Genomic DNA, 16,749 nt, shown 5'->3' with positions numbered 1-16,749 from the left:
AGGAGTTGTCCCTTCTCAAAATGGAGCCTTTTCACCCAGGCCACAGGTTTTTGTCTTAAGGTTAAACAAGTGGGAGTGTCAGCATTGGTCCTTCCCCTCTTTCCCCTGGACCTGTCTCTCTACTGCAGCTTTGACCCCTGCACTGACCTGGTTCCCAGGCCAGCTTTCCTGAACAGTGAGCTTCCCTGTAGGACAAAGCCCAGTCCTTCTATTGGAACACAGCGATGGTGAGAGGTGCACTCTCTGGCCCCGGTGCGATTGGTCCAGATGGCACTCCCGGTAGATCAGCCCCGCCCCTCCACTTCAGCAGCTCCAATCCCGCTGGCTCCCACATTCCCCAGGCTTCCCCCCCCCTCTTTTCCCCCCACCCCCTTTTGTTTTGCCCTCCTCCTACACAAACTCAGCTGTAAAAGAATCCTTGAGCTGCCTCTGGGCTCTCGGTCTGCTGCTGGCTTCATTTCCTTTCTCCGCTAGGCCTTTTTCTCCATCACCGTGGGCACTAGCTGGTCATTTTGACTTCTGACTCCCTCCCACTCTTTTTCTCTACCCTGCCCGGTGTTGCCTCCAGTCCCTGCGAGTCCTGCCTCCGCTCTGTCTCTTTAAGCCTGTTCCCCTCCGCTGCGCCCCTCCCTCATCACGCTCCAAGCTCCCCTGCTCCTTGCCACCTTTCCCGCCGCGGCACTCCTGCTGCTCACCCACTCCACCTCCTTTCTCCCGCATCACCTCCTCTGCTGTGCGCATCACCCACTCCTCCTCTGTGCTGCCGGCCTTGCGCCGGTTCTGCTTCTCGTATCGTCTGTGGACCCGCCGCCATGGCCGACATCAAGACGGGTATTTTCGCCAAGAATGTCCAGAAACGACTCAACCGCGCACAGGAAAAGGTTAGAAGCGGGTGGCGGTGCAGGTGGAGGGACGCGATGGTGAGGGCCTAGGGGTCAGGGGAGCGGAGGAGGCCTGGCGGTAGCGATGCCTGGCCGGGGCGGGTCGCGGGGTCGTGGGGACTTCCTGCCCTCGGTTGCTGCGACTGCAGCCAGGCTGCACCGGGCGCTGCGGGCGGGAAGCGGGACGCCAGGGGAGCACAGACCCGGCCCCTGGAGGCGCTGGGTCTGCGGAGCCTCCCGGTCCCTTACTCCCCGCGCTCTGGCAGCTATGCCAGCTCTCAGGGCTGGCGCCGGGCACGAGCAGTCGCAGGTGCGGCGGGTCGCCCGCTGCCCCCGAGCTGAGCGCATCTGCCTCCCTGCGCCTGTTCCCCGCTAGCTCGCCGGGAACTGGTGGGGACACTCACGCATGTTTGGGCAGGGGACTGCGGCAGTGGTTCTTCCTCTGGGGGGATTTACCGGCTACCTGAGTGTAGCAGAAGCAAACAGTTTAGCGCAGAAGATACCCTACCCCCCGCCACTCCAAAACATCAGGGGCTTTAATGCAGTGCTGTGCAGTGAATCCTGGAGTCCAAAACAGGTATCTACATATATAATTTTTGGGGCGTCCTTTTTGGACTCTGTGTATGCCCCCTTTTGACGCCAGTGTCCATTTGAAAGGTCAAAAGTAAATATGACATGAACCTTACTGTTCTTCTCTGCACATTTTTGTGCAAAGGAGGGGTTTTATTACATTTAAAAAATGGTATTGCACAGGTTGGGTTCCCTGTTTTACAAGCCTCTCAGTCTGTGACTTATTCTTCTTACCCAGAGATATGCACAGATGAATCCCAGGTCCATACCGCACAGCCCTCAGTAGCTGGAGAAACAGAGTACCAGGCACAGGGCTGGCCTGGCTACCCCGAGACTGCTTGTCATGAAGGCCTCACTGGCACTGAGGTCCTCATTTCTGTTCTGAGCAAAGGACGTTCTGCTAATAAAGTAGTTTGAGCTCCATACTTGGAAAAAGACATCAACTAATGAGCTTCATAGTCTGTATCAGTTCAACTGTGTTTCCTCTTTTACGTGGCAGGATTTTCCATCCTTGGGATACTGGGTTTTTCTGACACTTTTCTGTTTTACTAGAGGTCAGATTTGCCGCGTTGCTCACTATGACATCGAAGTTTCCTCTTCAGACCCAGGCTCAGGCTGCCCCCACTTCCGCTGACAGAGAAGCTGAGCTGAATGGGGTGCTGGTCCCTTTGCCTGTCCGCTGGCTGAGAGACTGGGTGGCTGCCTCTAGTCCCCCCCTCCACATGGCACACTCTCAATGCAGTAAGAGGATTGTGTTTCTTTTAATATCTACCCAAGCTCATTCTGGACTAATGTGATCCTCTCCCGCCACTCCTTCAGCAGCTGAATTAGCAAGGTTTCCTGCCCCATTCCAGTCCCTGATTACTTGTCCAGAAAGTAGCCAGGATCTACTGGGATCTGAACCAAGTTTTGTCATCATTTTTTCATACTTCATTTTACCCACTTGTAGGTATTCTCCCCCTCCTTTCAAGTAATTACTTGACTCTTTGGTCTGAAGCTTTTCATTGAACCCACTTTCCATCTGTGAAGGAATTTAGTGATATAGTCTGCTTTTCACATATTTTTTAATCTAGGTCACCAGCTGTTAATATGCCAAAAATAAATGAAAAGAAAATGTAATCTGCCTTAAAGAGCATTCAAGCTCTTATGAATTGTTGAAAACTCAGTTTTTCATTATTAAGGCCAAGTGTGTATTATGGTTGCAGCTGTGGATGTTGCTCACTCTTCTATGGGAATAGGGGTGGAGTCTAAGGGAACCTTGCACAGGGCTTCAAGTGTCCTATTTTCTTTCCTGGCTTAAGTTGTTGATGAAAAATGCCTGTTGCAGTTAGTTTAGGTGGTTAAGACACCAAGAGGCTCAGAGTCTGGGTTCTGCCTCTGGGTAAGTTCTGAGCCCTTCCCAAGCCTGTGCAACACAAGGGGAAAGGGCATGTGGGAATCCAGGTGAGGTAGTCCAGCCAAGCCCCAAGGAAGCTACTAGAGAACTGAAAGCATAAAATGTTGCAGGCTTCGTTAGACATCAACCCCAGTGATTCCTTCTTTTTGCCTTTTTGGTCTCTTCCTCTTCTCCAAAGCACAGACACTCCATTGCAGTAACTATATGCCACATATGTTCTTGAAACTCTTTCTCTTTGTTTTTACAAACAAATTTTCCAAAAAGAGAGTCCACTCCCTTTACTTTCTCATTATCTGTGCTCCACCTAACAGCTTGCATACTTTTGACTTCAAATGCAAGAGTGAAACTGCTCTGAAGGCGACTTATGGCTTTTTATGAATTTAAATAATTTTTTTCTTATTGAAAATCCATAAAGGTTCATTGGAGACACAATTAAAATATATATAAGGTAAAAGAAACAACAACAAAACCCTGCAATGAACTAGATCATTCAAAATTCCACCACCCAGAGATTTCACTATCATGTGTATCCTAATAGATTTTTTCCATATATATATATTTATATAGCTAAAATATAGACTTATACTACAATAGTTTCCCCTTATTGGTTTTACTTTCTATGCTTTCAGTTACCCACAGTTTGAAAATATTAAGTAGGAAATTCCAGAAATTTATTAATTTTTTATCGTATGCCATTCTGGGTATCATGATGAAATCTCAGCTTTCTGCTCTTTCTTGCTCATGAGGCAAATCATCCCTTTGTCTAGTATCTCCACCTATATACATGGTATCACAGTGTTTGCTTTCAAGTAACCCTTATCGTCTGGAAGTCAATAGTAGCCTAACACCATGTCATAATTCCTGCATCATTCACCTTACCTCATCTCATCTTGTAGACTTTGCATCTTCTCACATCATCACGAGAAGAGAAAGGGTGAGTACAGTACCGTAAGATAATTTGAGAGAGATCCCATTCACATAACTTTTATTACAGGGTATTGTTATAATTGTTCTATTTTAGTATTAGTTATTGTTGTTAATCTTTTACTGTACCTAACTTACAAATTAAAATTTATAATTGATATGTATGTATAGATAAAAATATAGTATATATAGGATTTGGTACTATTTGGTTTCAGGTATCCATTGGGGGTCTTGGTATGTATCCTCCGTTGATAAGGGGAGATACTATATGTGGTTTTATAATCTGTTTATTTTGTTTAATAATCATTAACATTCTTCAATACTTATATATTTTCAGTCAGCATTTTAAATGGCTGGTATTGGAATATATGGATTTTAATTAATTCACTATAGTTTGGACATTCCATTTTCAATGTTCTTGTTTGTAAATACAAATCAGTGAGAAAACATGCAGGGAAAATGTTCCCACATGCCCTTAAGTATTTCCCTAGATAAACTTATAGAACAAGAATTATTTCAAAGGTATGCTTCTTTTTATTATAGCTAGATTGCCTTTCAGAAAGGTTGTGTAATTTATATTCTCACCAGCCGTCAATGAGATAGTTGTCAACACTGGATAATAACTGAAAACAATCTTTAGCTATGTCATTGGAAAAAATTAGTTTTTATTTCATTTGTTTGAATTTTAGAAACTGAACATTATTTTTTACATTTCTACATTTTTCATTTGCAAACTGTGTGTTGATATTTTTGCCCATTTTGTGTAGTAACTCCTTGTTATTTGTAAGGGCAAAACCATATCAGTCCTAAAGGTTGCAAACATTCTTTCTTCCCTTTCTGTTTACTGTTTAATTTTTTGATGATTTTTTTCTGATACAGAGAATGTTTATGTTTTATGTATATTTGCTTAACTCTGTTGAATGATTTTGTGTGGTTCTCTTTTGTGTGTGGAATTAGTCGGAATCCTGCCACTTGTAAGTATCAGAAATATCAATTCAAACTGGCTTAAGGAAAAAGGGGAATTTAATTCTTAAAAACAAAAATATGGTTTTGCACATAAATTTAAATGAGATTTTAATATATACATATATTTGTATTAAGCAGTTTACATATGTTCTTACATATATGTACCTATAAAAATATATGCAAGTATATTATATACACATATATTATCTCATTTGATTCTATGAGGGAGGTACTATTACCATTTCATTTTATAGATGAGGAAGAGATAAGTAACATGTCCAATATCCCATAGTAACTAGTAAAGCCAAAGTTTGAAACCAAGTAGTCCAATACTTGGGTTCCATTACAAAATGTTGCCTCTTATAATTATGAAAAGGGCAGGGATAGACAAACTTCAGGCCTGCATGGAACCAGAGCCTCAACCACAGACATGAGGGCTCAAGGGCCTTCTCCCATCTCTTATCTCTGCTGGTCATCCTGTCAGTCCCATTCTTGGTCAAGTAATTCTCTCCTGATGATAAGATGGCTGACAGCAGTTCTTAGTAAGAGAATGGCCATACAGGGAGCTCCTCAGTATAACCCTTATTAGCTAAAATTGGGCCTTGTGATTATCACTGGAAGAAAAAAAAAAATCTCTATGGATTGAACTGGGCTTGAGTGACAAGCTACTATTGAAGCTGAGTTGGAGAATTCCTTCTGGATCATATGCACTAATGGTGGAGGGGGAGGGAAAAATCAGAATACAGATTTTATTGTACTGACAAAATAAAGGATGTCACTGAAGCATACTTAAAAGGCTTTCTCTGCCTCATGTTATATAAGTAATCACATAGTTAATGAGTTATAATTTAATATTTAAAAATTTTCCCCATCAAATTAATATATGCACAATTTAAAAAAATCAAATATTAGTAACAGACTGATTTTACAGAATAGCAGTCCCCTGTTCTCCCTCTCCTCAACCTCCAAGTCTTGTTTCCCAGAGGCAGCTAATACTAACCATAAAATTTCTCAAAAATATGCTCATATAAGTGCCTCTTGAGCTATCTTTCCATGTTTGGTAAAGATAGATAAAGATTTAGCTCTCTTAAATTCATCCCTCTAATTTCACATCCTATAATCATGTATTATAGCAAAAAGCGTTGATTGCCGAGGATTATATTTTTTTAATTAAAATATTTTTATTGAATAAAGTGTATAAATCTTAAGTATTCAGCTTAGTGAATTTTTATGTATATGGATATCTGCATAGCTACCACCCAGGTCAAGTTATAGAACATTTCTGTCATATCATTCCTCATGCCTCTTCTGTTCTTTGTCTTTTTACATTTATAATTTTATAACTCCTTTCCTGTCATTTCCCTGATGAGAATCTTTTCATGTACTTATTAGTAATTTTTGTATTTTAATTTATGAAGTACCTATTAAAATCTTTTGCCTATTTTATATTTGGGTTGCTTGTCACTTTCTTATTTGTTTGTATTGGGTTGATCAAAAAAAAAAATTTTTTTTTCCATAAAATGGTTGGCTCTACTAGTGCTAAGTTGTCTTTAACTTCACCTGAAACAATTTTGTTAGATTGTACTGTGGCAGCTGTCATATCAGTGTGCATTAATAATAAATTAACAAAATAAATGAATTTTTGTGTAGCCATTTAAATATTGAAAACAAGAAAATATGTAACACTTTTGGCACATTATGCTTTATTATTTCAAGAAAGGCAGAAATGCAGCTGGACTACAAAAAAAGATTTGTGCAGTGTATGAAAAAGTGCTGCGTGACTGATCGAATATGTCAGAAGTGTTTTTTCGAAGTTTTATGCTGGAGATTTCACGCTGGACGATGCTCCATGGTTGGCTAGACTAGTTGAAGTTGATAGCAATCAAACCGAGACATTAATTGAGAACAATCAGCATTATACCACGTGGGAGATAGCTGACATACGATACCCAAATCAATAAAGTTATTGGTGAAAATGAAACGTGTCTTTTATTTTATGGAAACAAACCTTACAGACATTTTTGGCCAACCCAATAGAATTTTTTTATATATTCAGGAAAAGAATTCTTTTGTTAGACATTTTACAAATATTTTCTCTTAGAAAGTGGCTAGCCTTTTAACTTTCTTTATGGCGTCCTTTGATGAGCTGAAGTTTAAAATTTTTCAAGAAGTCTTGAGATTAAGTTTTCCCTGGAGTTAATTATGTTTTCACTGCTTATTTTAATATGAACTAGTTGGAAATGTTTGTTTTCACTTCATCATATCTGTCAAATAGCTTTCAATATTATTATCAAAGGTTCCATGTATCAGACACCTCCCCCCACAACACACACCTGTTGTAGTATCTGCCTTCTTGCTATAATGTGAGCTGATTTTTTTCCCCTATGCTTGCTTTGTAGCCATTATCCTAGAATTTTCCTTGCCATTGTGGGGTCAAGGAAGGGACTTCAAGGCTCATCAATTCTCTATTCCTAGGTTTTCAAACAGTGCCCTGATGTCAGTGTTGTCCTTCATGCTCTCATTCTGGAGTACTTAGTGGAACCAAGTCCAGTTTCTCTGTTCTGCTGAGTTGGTTCCATTCCTCTGTCCTCTTTTTTGCTAAAATATATTAAATTCTCTCATCCACTAATGATGCGTCTGTTGCTTTTATCTTTATATGTTTATACTTTTAAAAAATTCCTTTACTATCATTTTGGTTGGATTTTGGTAGGAGATAGAAATAAACACATGCAGTCAGTCTGTTTACCCAGCCTTTTTACTTAGACATTTAATCTCTCTGGGATTTATGTTTTTGTCCATCTTCTTTTATTCGTGAAATCCAGTGGCATTTGTTTGATCTTAACCCCTTTGACCTCTATGCAATATGTAACTTGATGGAGCACTTTAACATTTAACATTTTTTAACATTTAAACTTTTTTTAACATGACTCTAGAGAACAAGAAAACCTTTATTATGTTATAATACTAATTTCTTTAAGCATCAGCTTTTTGACTTTTGTTTTTATAAAGGAGTTAAAAATGTGTAAATTTTAAGGTATGTCTAGTCTGGTATTTTTGTGCCATTTTATCTGTCCCAAGTAATTATTGTAAAATAGACTTAGGTGTAATTTTTTTCATGCATTATATCTTCCTAACTAGATTGTAAGTGCTTGAGAACAAGGACAAAATGTCTTCTCAATTGTACATATTCATTGATAATGTATTGAATTGACTTTCTATGTTCTTGCTTGTTTATATTCTACTCTTACAAACACATTGTCTTAAAGAATCCTTTCACATAATTCTTTCTCTAACTTTTGTGAAATTATCATAAGGGTTTCACCGTGTATCACTGTCATTTGCATCATCATTTTGTAAAGGTAGTATATTAAGTATAATTGTTCTTATAGGTTCTGTACATGGTCAGAACTCCATCAATATTAGGGTGAACTGTGCTAATTGTTATTTCTGTAAGTCATGTGGTTCATCCCAAAGTTGATTGTGTGATATGGCAAGAAAAACAACATAATCTCCTTACTTATACCCAATAATGTGACACTTGTGGGTTTTTTTTAGTTGTGTTGCTGATGCCCACATTTAGGTTTGTTCTCAAACATGTGGATGGTGTTTATATGTGCATGTACTTACGTGTATGTGTGTGTGTATGTATGTATGTAAAAAGAATAGGAGGGTGAAGACCCTGCTGTGTCCAGGAGAGTCTTTCCATGGGGCTCAGAGCCTTGTCAGTATAAGAGTAGCTTATATGACTTTGTTTACATTCAAGGACTATCTCTGAGGCATATCCAGTTTCCCATTTTAAGATCATCTGAAGACTTTCTTGCCTGCTTCTAAATTATACAAGCTTATACCTTCTCTTCCACTAAGAACATTTTCTGTGACTATAATATAAACTGCCAAAATTAAAAATAATACAAGGACTTTCTTGACAGAAGGTTTCCTTCAAATTTTTTCACTTCTCAAACACACATATAGCCACACATCCCTTTTTTACCCCAGCAATGACTACAATAGGGAATCAGAACTGTAGGGACTCAGATTTTAACATTTGTAAAAGTGACTGTTCTTTACAACATAGCAGAGTGTGTATGTGTATGTGTATGTGTGCATGATTCCTAAGTCATACTTTAAAAGTCAATATATCTGTGGACCAATACAATCTTCTTAAATGCCTGCAGTACATTTATAAACAATATGGCCCACTTTTATACCCACTTTGGGTTATAAAATTAGATTCCACTTATCTGAATATTCAATTAAATGATTTTGACATTCTATCCAATATATCACAAGAAACTCTTACTCCTTCCTTGAGTGATCTGTTCAGAAAACTCATGAGGAGTTTTCCTCTCTCTAAAGGAGTCAGTGGTTTTCACTGTGGTTTTATGGAAATGGGTCCCAAAAGGTCCCAAAAGCATTCACATGTCACTCTTGTCCCTGGGTGAGCACTGTAGTAAACACTGAACACAGTGCCCTCACTTATGGTTCTCATGGTTAAAGCAGAGGCAGGAAGCCTCTCTCTTCAGGGTTATTCTCAACTGTGATCACTACATGCCACAGCATGCTGGAGCTCCAAATGTCTGAGCTCTTTTTAATCATTTCCATGCTTGCATACATGCACATGGCTTCCTCTGCCCCAAGATTGCCTATGGTGCCAGGATCATTAAGTTAGGAAAGATCTCATCAAAGACTATACCTAGAATTATCCATTCTATTCCACTCCACTCTATTCCATTTTTAAGAAAATGCTCATGTGGATATATTAAATTGATTTCAAGCCTGTAATCTGAAAACCACTACCCTGGAAGAACTCTGGCATCCTTTCCTATAACTTGGCTTTCTTTTCAACCATTCAGTCCATCCAAGGATATGTATGTGCATGTATGCATGTATGTGCATGTGTGTATGTGTGTGAGAGAGATTGTTTCAAATGAAAAATACTGTGAAGCACTTTGGGAAGGGATGAGTACAGAAGGGAAAGGACGTTTAAAAATGATAATGTCATTCTGACTTTTTAAAGTATCAGAATTTCTACTTTACTGTTTAAACACAAATTTTTATTTTTTTAGTCATTTACAGTAGGGACCATCTGTGTAGAGCTCCTAAGGAAATAAGTGGGCCTGTGGAGTTCTGTGAAGGGAATAAAGATTTCTTGTGTTGCAGATATAATCTTCCAGATACTCTCAATAATAGCTAACACCAGTATAATGAAAAGTGCCATCATCATAGATAGAATTCAAGTAATTTACCTGTGAAAGACTACTTATTGTAAGACTATATACATGGAATTAAAGGGATAGTAATCATGATTTCCTGAGAACACATCCTTGGTCCAACTTTTAATGTAGAAATGCTGAAACTTCATCCTTATTGATTCAAACTCTAAATTTTAGGGTGGTATTTAAGTAGATGTACTTTCTGAATACATATGAGCAAATTTCTTATTAGCAATGATATTTCATAAAGCCATGGATGATATCTTAGTTTTGAAATATTTACTGTGCTATAGTCATATATCAAATTTGATTATCCCGAAGCTACTTGGAACAGATGTAAAAAAATAGGAAAACCACCATTTTGTTTATTTCCATCATATTCTCATATAAGTAGGTAGTTGAAAGTTTAGTTCAGAAGTGGGAAGAAGCCCTGGCTGCTGTGGCTCCGTGGATTGAGCATTGACCTGTGAGCCAAGTGTTGCTGTTTTGATTCCCAGTCAGGGCACATGACTAGGTTGCACGTCAGGTCCCCTGTTTGGGGTGTGAGTGAGAGGAAACCACACAATGATGTTTCTCTCCCTCTCTCTCTCCTTTCCCCTCTCTCTAAAAATAAATAAGTAAACAAACAGAAGTGGGAAGAACCTTAAAGTGCTTATAGTGATTTAATAAAATACACATGGACTCATAGATGCACTTCAGTTATGGCACCTAACACTTCTAGACTAAAGTATGCTAAATTTACATGCTCTAATAGTTATGTATTCTATGGTGAAGTCAATCTGGTAGAATTCATTCATTCATTTTGAGTTATTTATTAAGAATGTAATACATGAAAAACACTTGCTAGATACTTGTAATAAACAGTCAACAAAGATGTTCTGGCTGAGTGTAGAGACCAGCAAGAGTTGGTAGGGATGCAAACCTTAAACCTTTGAACATACTAATAACTACAGAGTTATTAATGAAAAATCATAATTAAAAGTTCCGTGAGGAGAAAAAACACAGTTTTCTAAAAATGTAACTAGGGAATTCACCTAGAGTGCCAAGATTGGACACATCTAACTGAAGAAGCTAGGTTTCAAGCTAAGTTCCTAAAGATGAGTTAGAGCTAACCAGGCAAGAGGAGTCAGGAATCATTTAATACATCAGTCTCTTTGCTCTTATTAAAAAATAAATAAGAAAAATAAAAGCTATAGAATATAGGTTGACTGTTAGCATTGGCCTTATAAATGATTTCTTCCATTTGCATATTTAATAAGGGAAAGTGAATTTAATTGACAGGGTCCTACTATAGTAGTAGTCCCTCTTTTGTGTGAACAGATTTTTTAACCTCACATGTTGAAGGGTTGAAGGGTCCTTCTGGGGCAAAGTTCCCCCTTGAAACAGAGGCAGGACACTGGTTTAGAGCTGATTGCCCTCTTAATTATCAGTCATATAAAGTTCCCTTTGCACAACAGCAGTAAATTCCAACCCAGTCTGCCTTCATGGATTTGTAGTGTCTCATCTTAAACTATCAGAAATTCAAAATAAAAATGAAAGCCCTTATAAAATTCTTGAATGTTACACATGTAAAAAGATTAGTTTGTCTGTAAAAGATTTAATAATGCTTGGCTTCCCAATGTTTAATGAAAGAGAGAGAGAACACACAGACACAGTTAAGGCTGGCACCAACTTGACTTAATTATGTTGTGGCAATAGCCTTGATTATTTTGCAGGCAGTGGTCTTGAATGTAGGAATACTCTGTTTAAAGGGATTTGCAGCTTGGAAATAATCTTAAATTTGACAGAGAATCTTCTGTAGCGGTCTTTTCTTCTACTTAGTAACAGTTGCTAACAGTTGAATAACATAGATGGTCCTTAGAAGAATCTCCCACTTTGTGGTAGCACAGCACAGAAAAATGTGGTACTTTTTATGTGCCCTATAATGCGTTAGTGTATGAGACATTTGTGCCAGAAATCCTGCCTTTTTTAACTCACATATTTTTATTGCAAGCTATCAACTTCCTGCCTGCTCTCTTGGTTAGTGGGTTCTTCTCTGAGCCTCTAGGAAAATGATGTCCAGACTTTTCTTCCCACGTCTCTAGAAAATGCTTGTGAGTAGGGGGCCTACTAGCATTCCAAAACAATAGATTGGGACATGAGAGGGCTCTCCTGGGGACCTATATGAGCCCACACTTGGTCCTGTTAAGCATAGAGAATGAATCTAGAAATCAGGTATCTCCAGGGCAGTGTTTTCTCAAAGTGTAGTTAGGACTGTTAGGGGAGGAGAGGGCTAAAATGCAGATTTCTGGGCCTAGTAACAAACTTAACCAGAATATCTTTTTTTTTTTTTTTATTTTATCTTTTGGTTTTTCAATTACAGTTGTCCCATTTTTACCCCATTGCTCCACCCCCACCCAACCAACCCCTTCTCCCACAATCCTATCCTTCCCCGTTGTCCATGTCCATGAGTCATTTATACACGTTCCTTGACTAAACCCTTTCCTTACTTATCCCCCTTCTCTCCCTCCCCCCTCCCCCCTATTAACTGCTATTCTGCTCCTTGTCCCATTTAGTTCGTTTGTTTATGTTGTTCTTTAGCTTCCTGTATTAGGTGATATCATATGGTATTTTGCTTTCTTTGCCTGGCTTATTTCACTAAGCATAATTCTCTCTAGTTCCATCCATGTTGTCGCAAATGACAGGAGTTCCTTCTTTCTCTCTGCTGCATAGTATTCCATTGTGTAAATGTACCACTGTTTTTTGATCCACTCATCCACAGACGGGCACTTAGGCTGTTTCCAGCACTTGGCTATTGTAAACAGTGCTGCTATGAACGTAGGGGTGCTTAAGTTCTTTTGAATTAGGGTTTTAGGATTTTTCGGGTATAATCCTAGCAGTGGAATCGCTGGTTCAAAAGGCAGTTCCATTTTTAGTTTTCTGAGGTAATTCCATACTGTTTTCCATAGTGGCTGCACCAGTCTGCATTCCCACCAACAGTGCAGTAGGGTTCCCGTTTCTCCACATCCTCACCAGCACTTGTTGTTTGTTGATTTGTTGATGATGGCCATTCTGACTGGTGTAAAGTGGTATCTCATTGTGGTTTTTATTTGCATCTCTCTGATGGCTAGTGATGTTGAGCATTTTTTCATGTGTCTATGGACCTTCTGTATGTCCTCTTCAGAGAAGTGTTTGTTCAGGTCCTTTGCCCATTTTTTAATTGGGTTGTTTGTTTTCTTGATGTTGAGTCATATAAGCTCTTTATATATTTTGGAGATCAGTCCCCTGTCTGAGATATCATTGGCAAATATGTTTTCCCATATGGTTGGTTTCTTTTTCATCTTGCTGATGTTTTCTTTTGCTGAGCAGAAACTCTTTAGTTTGATGTAGTCCCATTTGTTTATTTTTTCCTTTATTTCTCTTGCCTTAGGAGATGTATCTGTGAAAATACTGTTACATGGGATATCTAATATTTTCCTGCCTATGTTTTCCTCTAGGACTTTTATGGTGTCACGGCTTACATTTAAGTCTTTGATCCATCTTCAGTTTATTCTCGTGTGTGGTGTAAGTTGGTGTTCTAGTTTTATTTTTTTGCATGTCCCTGTCCAGTTCTCCCAGCACCATTTGTTAAAGAGGCTGTTCTCACTCCATTTTATGCTCCTTCCTCCTTTATCAAATATTAGTTGACTGTATATTCCTGGATTTATTTCTGGGCTCTCTATTCTGTTCCACTGATCTATATATCTGTTCTTATGCCAGTACCAAACTGTTTTGATCACAGTGGCTTTGTAGTATTGTTTGATGTCTGTTATTGTGATTCCTCCTGCTGTGTTCTTCTGTCTCAAGATTGCTTTTGCTATTTGGGGTCTTTTTTGGTTCCATATGAATTTTTGGAGTATTTGTTCTAGGTCTGTGAAATATGTCATTGGTATTTTAATGGGGATTGCATTGAATCTGTAAATTGCTTTGGGTAGTATGGCCATTTTGATGATGTTCATTCTTCCCATCCCAAAACATGGTATTTGCTTCCATTTATTTATATCTTCCTTAATTTCTTTCTTTAATGTTACTTAATTTTCAGAGTACAGGTCTTTTATCTCTTTGGTTAAGTTTACTCCTAGGTACTTTATTTTTCTTGTTGCAATAGTAAATGGTATTTTCTTTTTTGTCTCTGTCTCTGATATTTTATTGTTGGTGTACAGAAATGCCTTAGATTTCTGTATATTTATTTTTTACCCTGCTATTTTGTCAAATTCACTTATTATATCGAGTAGTCTTTTAGTGGAGTTTATAGGGTTTTCTATGTATACTATCATGTCATCTGCATACAATGATAGTTTTACTTCTTCTTTCCCAATTTGGATGCCTTTTATTTCTTTTTCTTGTCTGATTGCTGTGGTTAGGACTTCCAAAACTATGTTAAATAGGAGTGGAGAGAGCGGGCAGCCTTGTCTTGTTCCTGATTTCAGGGGGAATGCTTTCAGATTTTGTCCATTGAGTATGATGTTGGCTTCAGGTTTCTCAAATATATCCTTAATTATGTTAAGGTATGGTCCCTCTATCCCATTTTGCTGAGTGTTTTCATCATAAATGGGTGTTGTACTTTATCAAATGCTTTTTCTGCATCTATTGATATGATCATGTGATTTTTGTCTTCCATTTTGTCTTCCATTTTGAACCAGCTCCTAGTTTCGTTGATCTTTTGAATTGTTTGTTTGGTCTCTCTGTCATTTAATTCTGCTCTGATCTTTATGATTTCTTCCTTCTTCTTGCCCTAGGCTTTGTTTGTTGTTGTTGTTCTAGTTCTTGTAGCTGTCGGGTTAGATTTTTATTTGAGATTCTTCTATTTTTTTCAGATATGACTGTTTTGCTATGAACTTGCCTCTTAGGACTGCTTTTGCTGTGTCCCATAGGTTTTGGGCTATTGATTTCTTCTTTGATATCATGTTAACCCATTCATTATTTAATAGTATGTTATTTATTCTCCATGAGTTTGGATGTCTTTGATTTTTTTCTCTGAGGTTGATTTTTAGTTTCAAGGCATTGTGGTCTGAAAAGATGCTTTATATGATTTTAATTTTCTGGAATTTGTTGAGGCTTGTTTTGTGTCCTATCATGTGATCTATCTTTGAAAATGTCCCATGTGCCTTTGAAAAGAATGTATATTTTGCTTCTTTGGGGTGAAAAGTTCTATATATATCAGTTAAGTCCATGTGGTTTAGTGTGTTGTTCAATGCCTGTATATCCTTGGTGTTTCTTTGCTTCAAAGATCTGTCTACTGTTGATAATGGAGTGTTAAAGTACTCTACTATGAGTATGTTACTGTTAATATCCTTCTTATGGTTTTCTAGTATTTTCTTTATGTATTTGGGTGCTCCTATGTTGGGTGCATATATATTTACCAGGGTTATATCTTCTTGATGGATTGTTCCCTTAAGTATTATGAAATGTCCTTCTTTGTCTCTTTTTATTGCTCTTGCTTTGAAATCTGTTTTGTCTGATATGAGTACTGCTACCCCAGCTGCTTTTTCACGTCTGTTTGCTTCGAATACTTTTTTATATCCCTTTACTTTCAGTCTGTGTAAATCTTTTGTTTTGAAATGTGTTTCTTGTAGACAGCAAATATGTGGGTCCTGTTTTCTTATCCATTCCGTTACCCTATGTCTTTTAATTGGAGCATTTAATCCATTTACATTTAAGGTTATTATTGACATGTATTCATTCATTTCCCTTTGTACCTGTGTTCCTCTCCTCTTTTTTTTTTTCTTAAAGCGTTTCCTTTAGCATCTCTTGCAGTGGTGGTTTGGTCGAGATGTATTCTTTTAGTCTTCCTTTGTCTGTGAAACTCCTTATTTCACCTTCCATTTTGAATGAGAGCCTTGCTGGGTAGAGTATTCTTGGTTGTAGGCCTTTGTTTCTCATTGCTTGAAATATTTTTGACCATTTCCTTCTGGCTTGTAGTGTTTCTGTTGAGAAATCAATCGATAGTCTTATCGGAGCTCCCTTGTATGTTATTTGCTGTTTTTCTCTTGCTGCTTTTAGGATTCTCGCTTGGTCTTTAGATGTTGCCATTTTAATTATGATGTGCCTTTGAGTGGGTTTTTTTGGGTTTCTCTTCATTGGGACTCTCTGTGCTTCTTGAACTTGCATAACTTTTTCTCTCATCAGGTTTGGAAAATTTTCTGTCATTACTTCTTCTATCAGCTTTTCTATTCCTTGCTCCTCTTCTTCTCCCTCTTCTATTCTGATGATCCTGATATTATTTTTCCTCATGCTATCCTCTAATTCCCTTACTTCTTGTTCACATTTTTCAATCTTTTTTCGTTTTGTTGCATTGTCTGGGAATTTTTTTCTACCTTGTCCTCTAATTCGCTGATCTGATCCTCTGCTTCGTTTAGTCTGCTTTTGGTCGATTCTACTGTGTTTTTCAGTTCAGAGATTGTATTCTTCATTTCCTCTTGGTTCTTGTTAATAGTTTCTATGTCCTTTTTTATGCTGGTGTAGTTCTCTGCAAGTTCCCTGTAATTTTCTTGGAGCTGCTGGTAACTTCCTTGGAGGTTGTCGTAGTTGTTTTTGAAATTGTCAAGTATATTGAGCTTCTTCACCACCATTGTTTTGAATTCCATGTCTGACATTTGGGCTATGTCTATTCCATCTACCTCTCTTTCTGGGGATTCCTCTTTTCTTTTCATTGAGAGGTTGTTTCTGTGTCTTACCATGTTGGATCCTTGTTTGTTTTTGTTTTTTGGGTTTGTCTGCTTTGACTTCCCACCTTTTTGATATGAGATTCTTTATAGGAGATCTGGGGGTTTCATTGGTG

General features: G+C 38.2%; 1 protein-coding gene across 1 annotated transcript in view; it reads left to right on the top strand.

Moving 5' to 3' along the window:
- Positions 1 to 426: 426 nt before the first annotated feature.
- Positions 427 to 16,749, top strand: part of AMPH (amphiphysin) — a 310,914-nt gene continuing 294,591 nt past the window's right edge. The window contains exon 1 of the mRNA XM_090287371.1: positions 427 to 881. Within this exon, the coding sequence (XP_090143497.1) occupies positions 813 to 881 (69 nt within the window). The 5' untranslated portion in view covers positions 427 to 812. The remainder of the gene's footprint in view (positions 882 to 16,749) is intronic.

This window comes from Furipterus horrens, unplaced genomic scaffold, assembly GCF_987537825.1.
Source record: "Furipterus horrens unplaced genomic scaffold, mFurHor1.1.pri manual_scaffold_9, whole genome shotgun sequence".
Taxonomy (NCBI): Eukaryota; Metazoa; Chordata; class Mammalia; order Chiroptera; family Furipteridae; genus Furipterus; species Furipterus horrens.
Note: the sequence above shows the minus strand (reverse complement) of the source record. Positions and strands in the feature narration are given on the sequence as shown.